Source organism: Caloenas nicobarica, chromosome 6 (assembly GCF_036013445.1).
Source record: "Caloenas nicobarica isolate bCalNic1 chromosome 6, bCalNic1.hap1, whole genome shotgun sequence".
Taxonomy (NCBI): domain Eukaryota; kingdom Metazoa; phylum Chordata; class Aves; order Columbiformes; family Columbidae; genus Caloenas; species Caloenas nicobarica.
Window position 1 is genome coordinate 20,218,972 of NC_088250.1, and position 19,710 is coordinate 20,238,681.

The 19,710-nt window shown below is 40.4% G+C and overlaps 1 protein-coding gene across 1 annotated transcript; it reads right to left on the minus strand.

The window, feature by feature from the left end:
• Window positions 1–453: 453 nt before the first annotated feature.
• Window positions 454–14,962, minus strand: PDK1 (pyruvate dehydrogenase kinase 1). The gene is made up of 11 exons (XM_065637285.1): window positions 14,845–14,962; window positions 11,518–11,659; window positions 9,964–10,035; window positions 9,154–9,338; window positions 8,785–8,874; window positions 8,383–8,460; window positions 6,377–6,453; window positions 5,607–5,705; window positions 4,555–4,665; window positions 3,290–3,403; window positions 454–3,162 (listed from the first exon to the last, which is right to left on the minus strand). The coding sequence occupies exons 1-11, from the start codon at window positions 14,960–14,962 to the stop codon at window positions 3,022–3,024; spliced, it is 1,227 nt and encodes a 408-aa protein (XP_065493357.1). The 3' UTR covers window positions 454–3,021.
• Window positions 14,963–19,710: the final 4,748 nt, after the last annotated feature.

Consider the following 19,710-nt stretch of genomic DNA (forward strand, 5'->3'; position numbering starts at 1 on the left):
AGCCTGAGAGGAATGCTGCCATACTGCTAATAGACAGGAGAATTAGAAGTACGGAATGATCAAATGCTTGGGGTCACACGTGTAAAACCCCTCTGATTAGCTCAGTCAAGGAAGTTTATTTCTCAGTTAAATGCTTTCAGCTAGAACAGAGACTATTGATACAATCACGTATTACCTTTTTCCCTTTAAGCCTACCGAACTGAATGTTGCACCCTGTGAAGAGTTTGTTTCTCAGGCAGGAGACTATTGGAAATAATGGTTTCAAAGGTTTGCTTGTGTGCAGAGCTCTTGTACTTAAATGGGGGTCACAGCAGGGATGATAAACTCACCTGGCACCTGAGCATAAGAACATTATCACAGACCACAGCATTTAACATCTGTCAGGTGCTAAATGAGGAGGCTGGCTCCATGAAACTAGCTCAATACCAAGCCACAAAATCACCCAACTGAAAGTTTAATTTTTAAAATATTAATAGTTTTAATGAATAAATGTAGTGATTCTTTCAAAAATGTATGTTAACACAAACCAAGATTAATTTTACAGTGCAAGACAGTTCATTTGCATACAAAACTATTAATCTCAGCATCTGGACAGCTGAGCTAGTATACCAATTTTCTACAGTGATTCACTTCAACTTAGCCAGTGTGTTAGCAATTACTTCAGTACAGTAATGAAACTACTAAGCAAAAAAATGATCTTCTGAACTTCTATTTAAATCAAAAGTAATCAAAGATCGAACTTGTAAGGTTAAACATTGTAAACCAAAACATTACTACATTTGTGTTTTTGCCACAATTGCATGGGGTGGCATGTAAGGAGATAGATACAAACATAATTACACAGCAAGCTGTACTAATAATCAGAATTCAACTGGTAGCTAGCTGAGAGCATGAAAGGTTTTATTTCAATAATACCATATGAAAAACTTCACAGACCTCCTAGAAAACAGTGTTAGCTTTTTTTGGAAACATATCTTGATACATCTCAGATACTACTGAAATCAGTTCCATTAAGTTAGTTAAACATTTCAAAGTTGACGTGAAAGCTAGAATGTTCAGCTTCAGAGTTGAGTTTTTAAAATCCCTTGCTGTAACTTTCGGCTTCAGTGTAGCAAAAGCAATAGCTGCAGGCATTCCCTCTAAGTTTTGTACAGGCCTCGTTTTACAATATATGGAATTTCTCACATACATCCTCTTGCAGGGTTGAAGAAAAGCACAGCTAGAGATTCTCCTCACTTGTAGCCATGCAGGTTGAGAGGTATGCCAGCCACCACCTCGCGTCCTCATGAAGAAGATGAACAGGGCCCTCTCAGAGGGCCCACAAGCTTGAGTAGAGCAGGTAACTGTGCTGTTCTGGTGGCAATTAAGCTAGATTAATCCTCCTTCAGAGTTTTAGTTTAACTGTGTATATTCTGTAAACTACTCCTGTTAAAGTGACCTACATGAGTTTGACCAGGGCATAAAACATTTTCTTGTTATGCAGAACTAGGCTGGTTGCAGGTGATAATCTTTAATCTGGCTCAGCTATAACTAGAATAGCATTACTTAAATTTTTAACACACCGGCTGTTCCCTTCACTCTGGTATCTCGCTTTCTGCTCTGTGCAGGGCTAATAAACTAGAAAAATTTAGGCGTATTCTTTCTGAGAGGGATTCAGCATGTCTGCTACAGAACAAAAATCACAGAATTACATGCAATCAATTAACTGAGAAAGGCTTAGTTATTGATGTCTTTAACTGTATCACTCCTAAAATAGGGATTAGGGTGCAACATAGATGTGTATGATTTGAACCAAGGTGGCACAATAGGCATTAAAAGAAGTTGAATCCTTTATTAAAAAAGGACTTTGTACCTGAAATGTTATACTCATTCCTTTCTGTCTTCCCCGTATGTTTTGACAGTTTGTCTTTGACTGATAAAGACATTCTGCTTACCTCATTTATGTTGTAGTGTGACTTCCAGTAACTACAGAAACGAGGCCAGAAGCACATCACAAATGTATTTTCAAAACCTGTTAATTCCACTTTTTATTAAATACTCCTGAGAAGGTAGTTTCTATTGTCAAAGTAATAAAAATGCCCTAAGTGAGGGCAAATTTTAAAAATCTGTTTATTAAAGTAGTTTCCATTTACAGCTGTAATCTGACATACCCCAGAGTCTGAGATCTCAGTAGGGCTAGAACACTGATACTGCATTTTGGTATTACCTACAGAAATACAAGAAAATGCAAGATAGCATCTTTACTATACACAACCCAACACTACTTGCTAATTCACAATGATCATGGCAAAAGAAGTTTTTCAGATGTATTCAATATGCACTTTACAACCAAAGAAATATGACTGATAACATATACCTGAGATACCTTATACTGGTGGTAGCAGCTAGAACTGATTTTTTTTTTTTTTCTTCTGTTTATTTTTAATCCCTACAGACCTAAGTGTGATTTCTAGAGCTGCAAAAAACCTTGATGTAAGCAAAATATCTAACTTTGCAAAATTAGGCTTCAGCATGCTTAAGATAAAAGAATAGGAAGTGCCATACAGGTACAAACGTGTAGCAATGAGTTCCTCCAGATTTCTTACATGAGTTTTTCATTAATAATGGAAATATGCACTGGTGAGCTTTTTCAATAGTTCTTCTATTAAAACAATTTTGTAATTATATGAATTAATACATTTCTCACAAGATGTGATACAGATCGCATTTGTCCCTACAAAACCCAAAATAACTGCTGCTTTGACTTAGCCACTGAAAGTAGTCATAAATAGAAAGTGGAACAAATTAAGTGTGACCTTCTCACTTAAAATTTAAAGGTATGTACAGATTTGGAGTTTTTCTTGGGTTTTGTTTGATGTTTTGTTTTTAAATTCCAGAAAAGAATAATTACATTGAACCTTCTGTTACTCCACTTACAATTATGTTCACATGTTGAATGTGACTCAGCATCTTGGTATAAATCAGGTCTTTTAAATTCCCTTTATAGACATACCTACTTCTTACAAACTGTTGAGGAAAATGCTATATACTGCGAAAAGTGGTCATGTCTTTTGGCTCACTGCTTGGCACACACCAATCATCTGCTTCATGGTTTCCTTTATAATGTTTCCAGGCTGCTTTGTTGTATACAGGGAGTCTTTCAATCGATTCTGTTGATAAGGCCTGTAAGTAGAGAAGACTGTAGCTGACGATTCTTTTAATCAAAGTTACAGTAACAGATCAAGGATTTCCATTAGCAGTTAAATTAGAGTTGCTGATAAAATTTAAATAGTAAAGTGTTACATCATACCTTTATGTAAATAACTGCATCTGTACCATAGCCTTCTAAGGAATACAGTTTCAGGTCTCCTTGGAAGTACTGTGCATACAGACGTGATATGGGTAAGCCATAACCAAATCCAGCCTGGTCCAGGAGAAAAAGTGTATTTTCATTAATTGCATCAATCAGTGGTGGTTTTGGTAAATAGACAAACTAAGCACAGGATGTTTGACAGGAAGAGAAGTTGTTCACATGTAAACTATTATGCCCCCCAGAACTATTATAGAGCCCAGAAACAGAAGAATGCATGGATGATTGCGATTATGAGAAAACTGTTTTATTCCTTTGTCAGACAGGGCTGCTACACAACACTTCTTGTATTATGGTTGCTTTCTCAAGAAGAGATGACACCATTAGAGAAAACCATACTGAGTCTCTCTTATGCCTCATGGAACTGCTGATCTTGTAATAACAACACTGAGTACTTCAGTCAGATCACCATCAGGATATGTAAAAAAGGTTCAAGAAGCAACATCTATGAATTTGTAGCTTTTACTTAAATTCCGTCTAGCCCTGTTTCCAGTAGCTGGACATAGCCCTGAAGTGTTAAGTACATATATTTTTTTTGCCTACTAAATTTTAGAGGTAATCTCTCAATGAACATACAGGACACTTCTCTTTAAAGATCTAGTATTTAATGAGTTGCACAGTCATCCAGATGCAGAACACTGTATACATTTAAAAAACGCATTCTGAATGATGCAATGTGAGAGAATAAATTCAGGAAAGCTGTTCAGAGCTTCTTACGGAGAGCCAAGGCTTTATTTCTTGTGCATCTATTAAGTTCACACAGAACCAAAGTACATTCTTTGTATGCCCTGTCACATCTGCGTTACCTTCATCCTTGCAGGGGGGTGGTACAACTGACTGCACAGTACAAATGAAACTGTGGACTTGATCTGAAATCATTGCTATAGTTATTGTTCCTTTAATTTAGTTGCCACAACAAGGATTCAGGGTCCTGTCCTTACTGCAGCACATGCAGCACAGCAAAGTGTTCTGCTTTGGGTAGCTGATCTTTATATTTGGTAGAGAAAAACAGAATCTTGAACGCGTTTAAATAGTTTTTGGTATTTCAGGATTTTATGCAATTTTCCAGTTATTCTCAGAAAAATATTTGAATTAAGCTGTGATACTCGCATCTATAATATCAGTACGTCATAGCTTTGGCTAAGTGGTTTCTTTTCTGACGATTAAATGTATCCAAGATGACAAGGTATAAAAGATTTGCATACCAAAGGTGTAGCTCGTGATGTCTCAACGCGTGGACGTGGTGCTGTTGAATACATATAGTTGAACAGTCTGTCAATTTTCCTCATAGGAACACCTCCACCACGATCACGCATCTGGAACAAGAAGGAACATGTAGCATTATGTCCCTGAATGCATTTTATAAAAATACAGCTTCTTTCAAACAGTGATCCAGAGAAAGTTCAGGTAAAACATAATATAAAGTTGTCTGTATTAAATTGTGGGTTTTCATAAAGTCTCATCTCTGAGCTACAGCAATGACCAGAGAGAGAATGAATCCTTTCATCCCTTAACCCAAAACATTTAAATAAAATACTACCATAAGAAGCGTTCATAACCTCTTGGAAGCAAGAAAGTTCTACTTGTATGTTACTCTTACCTTGTTCATAACTCAGTTTTGTCTGAAGTCAGTATCTATACCTACTAATTTTAGCAAATGCCAGGTTCTTTGTATTTTTATCTCGACTTCTCAGGAACAATGCCAGTTAAATACAATCTATTAAAACCTATTACCGAAGAAGTAAGTCAGAAGAGCTGTTTTACTACAGTTTTGTCAGAGCTATGAAAAAGCCAGTGCTTGCAGTTGTTCTTTGAAATCCAACATGAATGTTGTACAGAACAAGACGAAATTACTCTGCAAACTGTACTTCAGGGAGGTTTGATTTGCATGGAATATACAATGTTTATTTCCCTTTTTTTAGTTGTGTCACACCTTTGTAGCTCTGTCATTTTCATGTACAAAATGCTGATGTTACAATTGTATAAAGATGCTACTTTGCTTATAAGCTAGTCGTGACATGAGTGTGACAAAAGCACAGAATTCTTTTGGAGAGCCTTCAGTGTGACCGCAACCTCTTCATAATTTCCTACAGATGCAGTATGTGAAATTCCATAATGGTCTTGTTACTTGCAAGTACATCATTACATACAATCTATTTTTGGAAGCAGATCACCAGCTAAAGTTAGTAATACAGTGCCTATGACAAGGAAAAAAAACTATTCAAAATAACCTTCAAAAAAGCAATAAAATGGGTACCTTCACAGTTAAATCCTCATTTCCCAACGTGACATATATATGAATTGGAGGATAAATGCATCGATCAGCATTATGTTCCATGGTGGCTCTCATTGCATTCTGCAATTTTCAAGTACAACTTAAATCGTGTTCTTACCATTTTGGTATATTATCTTAAAATATCAATTTAGAAAAGTTATTTTTATCACATATTTCAGAAACAGGACAAACATATATGGTTTTAGAGCACTTTTAGATACTTATTCAGTTTCAGTATGTAGTTTATTAGAACAGACACCAAATATTTAATTTTTTAGAACAATATTTTAATGTACAGTTTTATTTGTACAATTCTTTATAATGCATAGTACATGCAACATGACACAAAGATCAAGAAAATCTAGAATTGAACTGCTTTAGGAAAGCTCTATAGAACCTGTTGCACCCTATACCAGATTTGAAGATGTCCGAAAAATTTTATATCTTATTCTCACTTGCTTTATTAACTAATGTCTCTATACATTTTAACTTTTTTTTGGAGAAAGCTGTCTACTCAAGAAGGTGTTGGATGTACTCAGTGGCTAGGCAAAGGAGATACATCTTCCAAAGCTGTTCATTTTCTTTGCAGTTACTGTTTGTCTAAATAGTACAATTTAAGTACCTTCCTGCAGTCGAACAGCAACAGGTTTGCACTTGCAAAAACACACTGCTATCTAGAATTGGTTCAAAAGTCAAACAAATACAATCTCAGTAAACAAAGAAGTATAAAAGAATTGTGTAAGTACACAGACCTTGAAAAGTTCAAAAACCATGTGATAGAGATGTGATGGCACATACACCACTTGCATGGGCTGTCCTGGTGATTTAACTGGAGAAAAGAGTCAATTAAATAGCGAACTACTTATCTGTTATTCATTCCCATAGTAATTCAAAATGTGTATTTGTACTGTTGAAAGAATTTACAAGCGAAGCAAATTTGAACAGAAATCTTTTGAAAGTTGTATGTTAATCAAAAGTCATACTCCGGATTTTCAAATTTGCTTGCCGCATTAGAAGTTAATCTTAAAACCCGCTGTGGCATCACTGATTAGGTCATATAATAGTTGCTTTCTAATACCTATGAGGAGGTTATCATGAAGACAGAGTCAGGCTCTTCAGGTGGTTTAGAGGACAAGAAGCAAGTAAGATGAAATAACAGAGGTTTATACTGGATATAGACAAAAACTTTCACCATGACAGTTAAGTGTCGAACCAGGCTGCCCAGAGATGTTATATAGTCATCATCCTTGAAGGACTTGTAAGACCAAACTGGATAAAGCTTTGAGCAACTTGGTCTGACCTCACAGCTGTCTCTGCTTCGAGCAGGTCAGGCTAGAAGCCATCTGAGGTCCCTCCCAACCTGAATTATCTTGTGATCCTATAATGCACCAAATAGTAACTACAGCACAACCTATTCTCGGATTAATTTAAACATTAGCTGATTTCTAACAAGAAACCCTACAAAAAATAATAGACAGTTCTGTCTAAAAAACTGGTCTAGTTTTCAAACATTTTAAAATAAATTCTAGAAAATACCTTATGGGAACATGTTCATTATATCAAAAATTAAGGAAACGTTGCTCAGAAAATTCTTCTAGTTCTTAAGGTTCTTTCAGTTCAACAAATAATTTCTTAGCAGACTGCATTAGTGACCAGTGCTTTATGAACATAAATGTCAAAGACTAGTGATGTCAAAAGATCTAGAATAAATTATGTACCCAGCAAAAATATAAAAGCCGGGGGTAGTGGAAATAACGGGCTCCACTCTCAGCTGTCAGCAAGGAATGTGCATGTGGCCTGGATCAGGTTTAACTCGCCTTCACAAGTCACTGTCAGTCCTTTTATAAAAAAAATGAACTATTTGTTCTGGCTTCTGGAACCCATTCACTTCAGTATAGAGAATTAGCTAGCGTGACTGATAGTTTCTCACAAATGATTTTTGTGTCGTGCTCTAAAGACGGAGAGAGGTAAACCCTTTAACCTAGATACAGAATGACAGGTTTTGTACAGTAGGAAGAAAAGATCTGGAAGGTGTAGTCAAGGCCACACTGTCTTTGCCTTTAGCTTCATAGGCCACATTACTGTGGTTGCACTTTGGCTTTTGTAATTACTTGCAGAAGCAGTTTTGATTGCTTGTTTTTGTAGGTCAGTCTGAACTTGGCATTTAGTATCCTGAAAAGTACTTTAATGAGTAGTGTCAGAAAGGCTCTTTAGCATTCAGCAAGAACTATGAGGACAATAGCTGCCCTCTGAGTTCATAGCAACACGGTTGTACACTGTTTTTTCAAGTCACAGCCAATGGGTTCAAACAATTTTTACCACAACTTGAGTGGACTATATCTAATTACAGCTACAAGAACCTGATAGCTGAATAAGCAAGAGAAATTAGAATGGAATGTTTAGTATAAATCTTAAAAGTGTCATAAGAAATGCAGAGAGTGTGAGATGCAATAGACAGTGTAGGGTGAAGACATAGAAGAAACCTTCGTGGGGGAAGGAAGCTGCTAAAATCTGTTATTTCAACAGCAGTAGAGTCAAAATCCTTTCTACTGATTTCAGTTTTCTAATTAAAGGGAGGAATAGGGAAAGCCTTCTGCCAGATTAAAAAAACAAAACCAACCAACCAACAACCCGCTACAACAGTAGATATAGAGGACGCATTATCTATATGAAAAGTGGAAGGAAAACATTTCACCACCAGCTACTTTAGAAGAAGCCATCGTTATGTTCGAGATTGCCTCATCCCGCATTCACTTACCATTCAGCTCTTCAAGGATGAGTTCTGGAGAGCTCATGTAATACAAATCACAAAGTGTCTTGGCACTTTCATAGCCATCTATAATAAAAAGACAGAAAGTTACATTTCCCTCTTCACTTTTTTTTTTTGTTAATCCTTTACAGTTTGCCAAAAACAAAACCAAACCAAAAAACCGCAAAAAAACCAAAACACTGTGGATGTGGACTCTCAGGGAGATTTGGTATTTTCTCACAACAAATTGGTCTATTGGGAAAAGCGACAAAATTTTATTACACTTTAAATCAAAACTTCTGCTCCAGGCAGGAAAGAACTAAGCAGTATATGTATATCAAGATGTGCATTGACTTTCAGTATAGACATTCATGTAAGTTTTCAGGATTCTTGTTCATCTGCTGAATTTACCTCTAATAACGTCAACAACATTGCAGCTAGGATCAATGCTTCCAATGTGTTTTGGATGAGCTGGATTCAATTTCCCACCAAACAGCAAAGCTGCCGAAAAGAAAATATTATTTAATACCCAATTTTGTAATTTTCGTTTGTGTCTTCATTTTTGCTAAACAGAAATTTATAGGCAACCTGTAATTCCAATCTTCACCATACCTGAAAGCCTACTATTAATAAATATTTTAAGAACTGTATTGAGTTTAGTAAAGCAAATAGTGTACTCCTAAGAAGCATTTAAGTACACATTAAGCCATTAACAATGAAAACTGAGTATACTGACGTAGTACAGGTATCATTTGCCCTCTTTTCAACACTGGCACTTACAGTGTTGATTAAGGAGCATTCTAATTGAAATGCGACTCATGTAGAAACGGTCTAAAAAATACTGCACATTCTGTGAGGTCACTGGATCAATGCCAAAGCTCTCCTTGTACTCTACTACTCCTTGAGCCATCGTAGGAATTACATCATTGTGTCGATTCCGGATTTTTATCACAGTATCTGTAAAACTAAAATTAATACATTGTTAGTATTTCACTCTCGAGTTAATTTAATACTCTGGCAAACACAGTATCTGCCTACAAAAATGAAGACAATTATGTACAGGAATATCACAGGTCTGCCTACGGCAGTGAGACTGGTCAGTCTTTATAGCGTATTTCAAGCAACTAGCATTGAAACAATCTATCTTCAATCATTCTTTACACTTTACAAAATTATTATTTATTTATTACCTTCATTACTGCCAAGAAAAAGAGAAAACTGCCACCATTTTCATGCAGATCATCCCATGCCTGCCAAATGGCAATTATTATCAGCCAATGATGACCAAACCTACTCTACAGGTGAAAAGTTCCATACATCAGTTCCAACATTACAAGTAAGGAACTGGTAAACATTTGGTCAAGTTTAATGTATTCGTAGCTTCTTCAGTGTAACAAAAAACCACCTGACCAGAATGATACAGTGTAAAAGTGCTTCGTTTCATGTTTTAACATACCCTCCTTTTAGGGACGGGATAACATTACCACAATTCTTATGTAAAGATTGGAGATAGCTGAAATTTTTCTTAGGCTATCATTTTCTTGCCAGTCCTTATACATAATATTAATATTTGTGACAGCAAATTCTTACCTATTAACAACCCCTGAATCTTCTGAACTTTTGTCTTTAAAGTCAAGGATCTCCTGAAGACTTTGGACATACCTTTAAATGAAAGAAACAGGACAAAAACCAATTCTAGTATTTTCCCCCAGATCCCTTGGGTTAGCAATTTATGGTCTACCAAGGTTGCTTATTTCAGATCATTGTATTTGAAAATGCCATTGACCTATTCCCCGTGAATTTTGTTAGATCTTTTTGAATCTGTTAATGATGTTTTCTTCTAAAATTTCCAGAGCAATGAATTCCACAATTTAATTAGAATGCATAAAAGATCAGCCTTGTGCTTTAAACCCAGTAGGTGATCACTTACTTGCAGCCCCAGCTAGTTCCTGTTATTAGAAAATCTTCCCAGCTTGTTCATGATTTAAGTATTTCTGCCATCCCTTTCCTTAGATGTGTATTTTCCAAGCTGAAGAATTCTATTTGGTTTCTCCTCACGTAGAAAATGTTCCAACCCTCTGATTATCCCTTTTGGTCTTTTCTGCTCAGGATGGAGTGACTAAAACTGCATGCAATTCAGGGGAATAATGGGCTAACACAGTGGTACAATTGTATTCCTCCCCATTTGTTACTTAGTTCCTAACACTATTTGCCTTCTTGCCCATCAACTGACACATTCAGATATCCCCAGTAGCATCAAAATGTATTTTTCTGTTGTAAGCAAGTATACAGGGGGAGGAGGCTCCACTCCATGCTCTGCTTTGTATTTGTCCAAGTGAAATTCATTTCCCATTTGATCCATGTCATTTAGTATCACAAGAATCTAAGCATTTGTGTTTCATTAAGAGCCTTTCTCTTCATTGATAACTCTTTTTATATTCAGTCACCTAATCAATCCCACTTCTTCACTGGCAGATTTTCTGTTCTCTTAAAAGATTTCCCAGATAGCCGTGTGCTTTTAGCAGTTGCCAAGCAATCTATTTGTTTTGCTTTCATCTTACAAAAGTTTTGTCTCACTATGTGTAAGTTCCTTACTTGAAAGCAAATTTTACTTTACAAAGGATGTCTTTCTTATTTTAATACCACTGTATTCTTTCTGGTTTAAATATTTTGGCTCTGGGAGCTTCCTGTTGCTCTTCCTTTGTATTTTCCACACCTTTACTCTCAATCTGCAATAACCTGTCTTTTAAATGGTTCTGACTAAGTTTTGCAAGCATTTTTTGCATTAGGCTACTTCTGTTGGTTTCTGCAACTAGCTTCTTCATTTTAGGTAATTCCCCCATTAAAAATTGTTTGGTGGATTTTTGGTTTTACTGAATTATCATACATAACTATCTGCAGTACTTAATTATTTTTAATTCCCTTTTGGGTTCTCTAATTGCTCCTAAAGATTTTTTTCCAAGTCTGCTTATTTAGTTTCTGTTCTGGTTTGTGTCACATTGGGATGTTCACTCAGTCCAAGTAAGTGATGTTCATGTAATGAGCACATGAAATGTTCTCTCTATAGAAGAGAATGAGTTGTTCCTCCAACTCGTGTATATGCAGAAGGTCACCCTTAAAGGTACAAAATGATGCTGTTCTTACCAGCTCTGCACCAGCTGGACTGAAGGTGTTTTGAGGAGGTTGTCTGGAAGCAGGCTTATTTCCTTCATTATGTTTGCCAGTCTCACAGGCAACTCTTGTCGCAGAAACATAAATGAAGTCTTTTCACAAGCATTTTCAGATCCTAAGGCCAAAATAAATATATGACAACATCGGAATAAAGTCAGTACTCATAGCAGAGAACTACACAAACTCTTACTTTCTGGCATAAAAGGTCTGTGGTTTGGTTTTAAAGTTGACTCAGCCAGTCTGGTTAGGTAATGTTTCTTTCATGGCAGCAGCCTGCTTACAGTTCAGAATGTAAATTCATATTGAAACCTACCAGCCCTGTTATGATAACGAGAATCTTCAATACATAAAGAGTAACTAGTGCAATAGCTGCAGACCCAAATATTCAACTTTAAATATTGCCTCTATCCATGTAAATTGTTCATTTTATTTGCAGCAAACATTGACTGTAACTAGCACCGATCAAACAGTATGGCATTCTGAGCGTGTCAGAGCAGCAAATGAAACCAGCACAGAAAACTATGGGAAGGATGCTTGAGAAAGTATCATGGTCCCATACACCCTGCTGGATCACTGACCTTACTGAATTACCATAAATTATGTGATATTTTTTCATTTTCAGCTAAATCTGTTGTAGTTTAAATGCACTGTCTTACAGGAACAGAAGACACATTAATGAAGTCACATGAATATTGAGAGATAAGTGAAAGTAGGACAGCTACTGTGCCTTGTCATTACAATAGTAGTTCTCCCATACATTTACTTTTTCAATTTTCTTACATTTTTAAAAGCTAGAAGCTAAATTACTTCACCTGTTGATAAATGACCTGTCCTTTTATAAGAACAGGTGTGATCTGTGTGGGTGGCAATTGTATGCGGTTACTAGGATCAGTATCTAAATTTCCCCCCACAATGGTTGATTTAGTAGGTGAGAAAGGAGGGTGTGGAATGGGGAAGACGCTAAGAAATGCTGTACTTCATTCTCAGCCAGACTTCTTTCTAGACTTCTAGAGTGTCATGTTAACAGCATCTAGACTTACTAACCTGTTCATCTGCTGCAGTGAAGTACATACCTCAGGCTTGGTGTTTCACAACAGGTAACTCCTAAAAATTAACTCTGGTGTTTCTGCTCAGTTCATTCCTTCTGTTTGGCAAGGGGGAGTTGGGGAAGAACATTAAAGGAGGGGACATGGAAAAAGAAGAAGCTGGGGGGGGAGTCTAAAACAGGAAAAATCTTCACCAAATTGAAATGGAGTAGATTAGTTTAATACAATCAGACTCAGATACGTCATAAAGTACACTGTTGAGAAAATGTTCAGTTAATTAAAAAGTAAATAGCTTATAAGAAGTTCCTCCTCAGTGACACCAGTATTATACGTTGCCTACATCTGACCTCTGCCCAGAACAGTTCATTCTTCTCCCTAATCAGATTGCATTTTGGACATGACTGTTACTGGCCTTTCCCTTTTCTCAGGTAAAATTCCATTAACAAGTCAGATTGAAGGTATTAGAATGTAAAGATAATGTTCACATGCCTCAGATACTAAGCAGATGTCATTTTACAAATTAGTTTTGTATCTAGAGGCTGTATCTTTGCAATCCTGGGTCAAATGTGGAAGACAGCTTAAGGTAAGCAAGACTTCAGTGAATGGGAAAATGACTTTGTTTCCCTGTGCAGAGAATGGAAACAGTCCTACAGCAGGTACTGTGCACCTATAACCCAAGGTATGACTGATGGATGTGATCCAGGCCTAAGTTTGCCTATGGAATATTTCATTTCCTAGACCGAAGCCTGGAGGAACTAGAAGCAGACTTTTTTTGGTTTTAAAGTTAGCATTACCAGATTTTATGATTTGCTTTTTGACTGCTCTCGCTCTAGTGAAAGGAGCCAAAAAAATCCCCAATGAAAACACCATCAGATTATAATGGCTCCAGAATATCTTACAAACACCATCTCAATGTTGCACTCTATTCCTTTTTTTGCCTTTGTTATTAGTTTTTACTATCTCTTATTAAACCAGTAAGCAAAAGGCAGGGGGAAGTTTTCAAGATTACCTTGTGTTCAGGTACTAACAGCAAAAAAGTAGCCTGACTTTTGGCATTAGGAAATACTGTGCCTTGAAAATAAAACAGATTTTAAAGTAAGCATTATTTTATCAGTGTTTTAGCAGTAAAATAATACAGGTCAAAGTGAACTCCAAATTGCTACATTCTTTGCTTAAAAGTATGGTAGCGACAGAATATATGTTGGGACTCCTGTACAAACCTGGAGTTTTAAATGTTGGATACATTTTATTACAATAGATGGATGAAGTGACAGTGGTTAGTTAAGATAAACTTTTCTTTATAAGTCTTTCTACTTATACAAAGTCTGGGGTCCAAGGATGAGTTCTCAGTTATGTTTTACTTAACAAAAATGTAAAAAAGCAATACAACTATTAGCTAGTTTATATACAACATTCATGTGCATGAGAGTGCTTTGGGTACAGAAACAGAATGTATTATAGTATGGCTCCATCCCCAGGCTTTGAAAAGGTTTCTCAGTGTGACTTACAAGACCTTTCTCTGTGTAGTCTTTGCTTTGAAGCAGAACAGAACGATTCATGTGATCTCTTCTGTTACCAAGCAGGCAGTCAAACCTGGGAGCACTAGGAGTGGTTTTAGCGCACAGTGTAAGACCAGGAACAGTTTACTCCTGTTGAAGGCTGGATTCCCAGTTCTCCGGGATGGCTCCTGATGTGTGTGTCCGTCTCCTCTCGCACCCCTGAGCCAGCAGCCTGTGGTGAGGTGCTTTTGCAGGGCACACACGTGTGACTGACAAGTGCTGATTGTCTCAGCCCCTTGGCGCCAGCTGACGCTCAACGTTTCACGGGTCCGATAAGCCCTAAAAGGCTGCGTGCTGAGAGCTTACCGAGCGCTTAATAACCCTCACCTGGGTCACCTTGTTAACAGCACCAATTGTCATAACTATCCCCACTCTCTCCCCAACGCCGCAGGCTTTGCAGGAGAAAAACAAGCTACTTCTGCAATGCCCAAAACCGCGAGTTTTCAGCGGAATTTCAACCTTGCCACAATTCCAGGCTCCGGGGAAGGAGCCAACTGGGCTCCCTTCTCCGGGAAGGAAGCGGAGGCTTTTTCTGCCGGCAAGGCCGGCGCCCAGGAGCGATGAGCCCCTGCGGGGCGGGGCGGGGCGCGCCGGCCACAGGGGCACGGGCAGCTCGTGGCCGCGCCGCGCGCCCGCCGCTCCTCACGGCAGCTGCGCGCGGGGAGCGCCGGGCCGGGGCGCCGGCGGGGACTCACCGAAGTCCAGGAACTGCTTCATAGAGAGCGGCGACGGGGAGAAGCGCGAGTAGAAGTCCACCTGCTGCGGGATGCTGCCCGGGGAGGCGCCGCGCAGGAGGGCGCGTAGCAGCCTCATGGCGCCGCTCTCGTCCCCCCGCGGCCCGGCTCAGCCCGGCTCCGCCGCCATTTCCCGCCACGCCGGCTCCCCCGGCCCAGGCCGCGGCCTCCTCCGCCGCCCGACCGGGAGGAGGTGCCCGAGGGGGTGGGTGTCTCCTCCCGGCCCAGCCCCACGCAGCGGCGGCGGGGCGGAGGAGAGGGCGGCCCCGCGGGAGCGGGGCGGGCGCGCCCCGAGCAGCCCGGTGCCCGCGGGCAGGGTCGCAGCCCCTGAGGCGGCCGCTCAGCGGTCGCGGAGCCTTGGCTGTTCGCCGCGAGAAAGCGGCGGTCGGTTCGGGGAGGAGCGCAGCGCCGGACAGGTACGGCGGCGTTACTCGCGGCGGGGGGCGCCCCTGCCTTCCTGCGGACGGGCTGCGGGGCGGGAGGCCGTGAGGGGGCCCCGCGGCGGGGGCGGGGGGCTGTGGGCCGGGCCCCCGAGCGCCGTGCGGCGGTCGGTGCGTGCGCTCCCGCGGCGAGGCCCGGGGGTGCCGGGCACCGGCGCGCCGCCGCGGGGGGGGCTGTCCGAGCGCCTGGCCCTTCGACAGCGGCGCGGCCGGAGGGGGAGGGCGGGCGGCGCCGCGCTCGGTCGTGCTCCCGCTTCCCCCCGCCGCGGCCTGCGCCCGGGGGCGGGCGGAGGCGTGTGGCGGACGGGGGAGCCTCGGTGGCAGCGGGGACTCTGCTCCCGGCGGCGGCGACCCGCGGGGCTGGAACGGGAGGTAGCAGGAACCCACAGAAGCGCCGTCTCTGTTTGTTTGCTCGTGTCGCTGCCGGCGGGAGGGCAGAGCCCCGCCGAGGGGTTGCCCGCGACCCACCCGCCGTGCGTCTGCTGGGCTGCGGCAGCGCGGCGCCCTCAGCGCTGCTGGCGGCGTGCGAGGGGAAAGGCTGCGGGCGGATGGCTGGTTTCGGCGATCGGGAAAAACAGAAGCGAAGAAATACAGAGGCAAAACGGGGCTGCTGTATATAAACTCCCGGCCGGCCAGCAACGAGCACAATACATATCTGCGTTGGTTAAAAAGCACTTGGGCCCTATGTCACACCAAATCACCTTCCCAGCCGTTAGGATGCTAATGCAATATGTAAGGTACCAAACAGTGGTATTTTGTAGTTTCTTGTCCCGGTCAGGTAGAAATATCCAGAACATTAACAAAAAAGGGCAGTTAAGAGTGACTATAAGCATTTCTGATAAACTTACAGCAGTGTACGTGTTGACTCCTGCAATTCAGAATTGTATACAATACAGCACAGTAGTGGATCTGGCTCTGGATCATTTGCTTCTGTTATTGTGGACGCTTGTATTTGCCCCATAAATTTATCTTGTGAAATCAACTGTTAAATATTTATTGGTTTCCTTTAAACACGCCGTGTATCCGTGACTTGTCCCTGACCCTGTGGATATCCAGGGATGGATATCCAGTGGCCTCTGCTAGAGTAGGAATCATTTTGCTATTTCTGTCACATTAATCTGTTCAGTGCTTTGTTGGATTGCTTGGAGCCTCTCATTAGACAGATGAAGACACCATAATGCATTAAGTGCTACTTTTTTATGTTGTGTTGAAATACAGAAAACATTGATTCAGTCTGCCTCCAGAGGCAATTTTCTGAGCAGTAACTGCACTGATAATATGTAAGAATGAAACAGTAGTTCAGGATTAGACTGCTTCCTCTGGTTTATAATCAGATTGTACCTTTGTCTTGTGCCAAAAGTGCATGGCTGCTTCTGTTCTGATTAGGGAATGGTGGCTAATGGGGTGAACAAATAGCTTGTGTGTCTCTGCAAGACTTCTACAAATACAGGTTACTGGCAGGTTTTGCTTTATTTCTGCTTGTAGGCTGCTCCCAGAAGCACCAAATAATAGTTTGTTACTCAAGTTTGTAATGGTTTGGGGCTCCTACCTATGAACTGCTGTGCTTAAAACCATTTTATAATGGTCTCTTAGTTGTGAGCCAGCACTCTTAAGGCAGTGCCTACAAGCAGTGAGTTGGGTATTTGTTGCAATTTCTTATGATTGCTCCTGACTGGCTTCATCTTTTATGCCTATACGTTACTGTCTCAATGCCCGATGTTTCAGCTCACAGGCATGCCGTAAAAACTGGCCTACTGCCTAAAGTTATCTTTGGACAGCAGTCCCCAGCCAGAAGATGTGACAAATGCTGTCACAGGCTAAATGAATCATTGCACTTTGTAAGCTGGAGCCCATTCTCAATAGTGTAAACAATGAGCACTTGTCTCAGGAGAAAATTATGCAGCATGAGCAGTCACAGAAGTAACTGTGGAGAACAAATTGTGATAATTCAGAGCAGAACAAACCCTCTCCGTTTACCTAAAGGTGTTCCGTTGGTCTCGTTTAAGCTGCTGATCAGAGACTGATCCATGTAAACATATTCTGTTAAAATATTGGAGAATATTTTGAATTCTCTTTCTCTCTCCCCATCTGTTTTTAAAACCTGTTTCTGTCATTGATGATTTTCTGGGGTGTTGTGGTTTAACCCCAGCATCAAAGACCACGATAGCCGCTCGCTCACTCCCCACCAAGTAGGGGAGAGAACTGAAAGGGAAGGGTAAGGCCACCTGCAAAACAGCAGAAGGCCGAACTAACAGAAATCCAGAATGGATCTAACTAGCTGGAAAGGCCAACTCCAGTTATATACTGAGCATGATGCTAATGGTAGGGAATATTTTCATTGATCAGCCTGGATGTCAGTCAAGGTCTCCCCATCTATGCTCCCCAGCTGCCTCCCACCTGCAGACAGAGAGCCCAGAAAGACCTTGGTCTCCCTGACAACAGCAAAGATATCAGCAAGTTCTTACATCATCTTCCTATCAAATGCCAAACACTGGAAAATTACTGAAAGAAAATAAGTTAGCTTTTCTCAGGCAAAACATGGGAAACCTAGCATGTTATCATAGTATTGTCATACTAAATCCAAAACAAAGACCATCCTAGCTGTGAAGAAGAAGAGTTTCTAACTGCATGAAGAAAATTAACTCTGTTTCAGTCAAACCATCACATGGGGGCTTACCCTGATCGGATCTGGTGCGACACCTAGCTGGAGTTTCTGATGTGCTAGTTTCTGTAAATTCTTATGCAAACCAAAAAGGAGAAATGTTTTATTTTTGTTATTTGGCATTTTTCTACTCATATTCCTGCTTATTGCTGCTCCTAAAATTATAATACACCTGGATACATAAATTAAATGGGACAGAACAAATCAAGAATTCAAGATAATTGAAAACATAGCTTTTAGTTTTAATCTTAAGCAATTACATTTTATTTTTTGTTTTCAATTTAAAATTTAACATGGCATTTAAGGTTTAATAAGATAATTCGAAGCATTGCATTCTTACAGCGTGTTCCATAGAAAGAGTTCTTGATTTGTTAAGGTGATACTACAGATAAGCCCTTACTCAAAGTCACAGCTCTTAGTTGCTGCAGGTACTGGTGCACCTACTTTTTTTCCCATCTTTCTTTTCCACTCTTTCCTTCAAAATAGGTGCATTATAGGTTAAGAAAAAGAAATGAACTTGCCAGGTACAGATATCCATAGAATAGCTCTCTTTTTCAGTGGTTAATATGCTTTGCTCTGATGCCTGCACAGTCATCTGGTCCATCTATCCATGTCTCTTTTCAACTTGTGTACTTGCTCTGCCCAAAGGTTTGGTTTTGTTCTTAGGTTTTTGTCAGTTAGTTTAGATGCTTTTGCTATGCTAGGAAATGTTCTTAAGGTTACGTTGTTTTGATATGGCTTTGGTCTCTTTTTTCCAGGAATAGAAATAAAAAGATATAAAAATGGCAACAAAGTTAATAAGAATATAAAGAGGTTTCTGTGTGGGTTGTCAGACTGTAGCAAGTTCAAGAACAAAGAGATGGGCTCTCTTCTCTTCAGTGTATAATTAAACCTTGGAGCTTGTGAATTTTTGCCATGTACTACTTCATGACTCAAGATCAGAAGGCAATTGGAGATATTCTGTAATTGATTATCCTGGATAGATTTTTTTCTTCAATGGGAAGAATACACTACATAGCTACTGAAGTTGAGCACTAACTTTTTGTGGGACCAGGAAGGGCAAAGAACCACCATTCCGCTGCTTAACTATTGGCAGTTGTCAGAGGTGAGATGCTGATTTGGGTGATCTGGTCTAGTCCAAGATGGCTATTTTAAGTTGTTCCTCCTTCCTAAGCCGGAATCGGCCACAGGCTGTCTCATAAGCTGGCTGGCAATGGTACGCTTCTCAGCTCTGTAATGTTAACTGTTGGCCTCTGTTTCGAGAAACCAAGCAATGTCCTGCAAACATTTCTTTTAATCCATTTAGCAGCTGTTTTATTTCATATGCTCCTGGCAAAAGTATTTGACTTTTCTCCCCCTTCCTCCCTTATCCCCGGGAGACAAAAAGACTGAGAGATAAGAGGAAATAAATACTTTTGCACTGTGTATCAACGGCAAGGGAGGGTAGATGTTGTCCTGCGGTAGCTGGGTAAAGCAGCAGCAAAGACACCTTTGCTTGTTAGAAACAGTTCTCTGCCTGTGTCCTCTAGGATCTTTGAGGCAGGTATGACCCTGAAGAGGTGCTGCTTGCAAACAACCATTTTGCAGAGCTAGGAAATGAAGGAGCAAAGGGATCTGCCTTTGAGTATGGCAAACACAAACTGCATGTCCCCCAGCCCTGTACAGTGACAAAATCACAGCCTGGCTGGGGATTAAGGCCAATTTCTGTGGCAGTCTCTCAGGGTA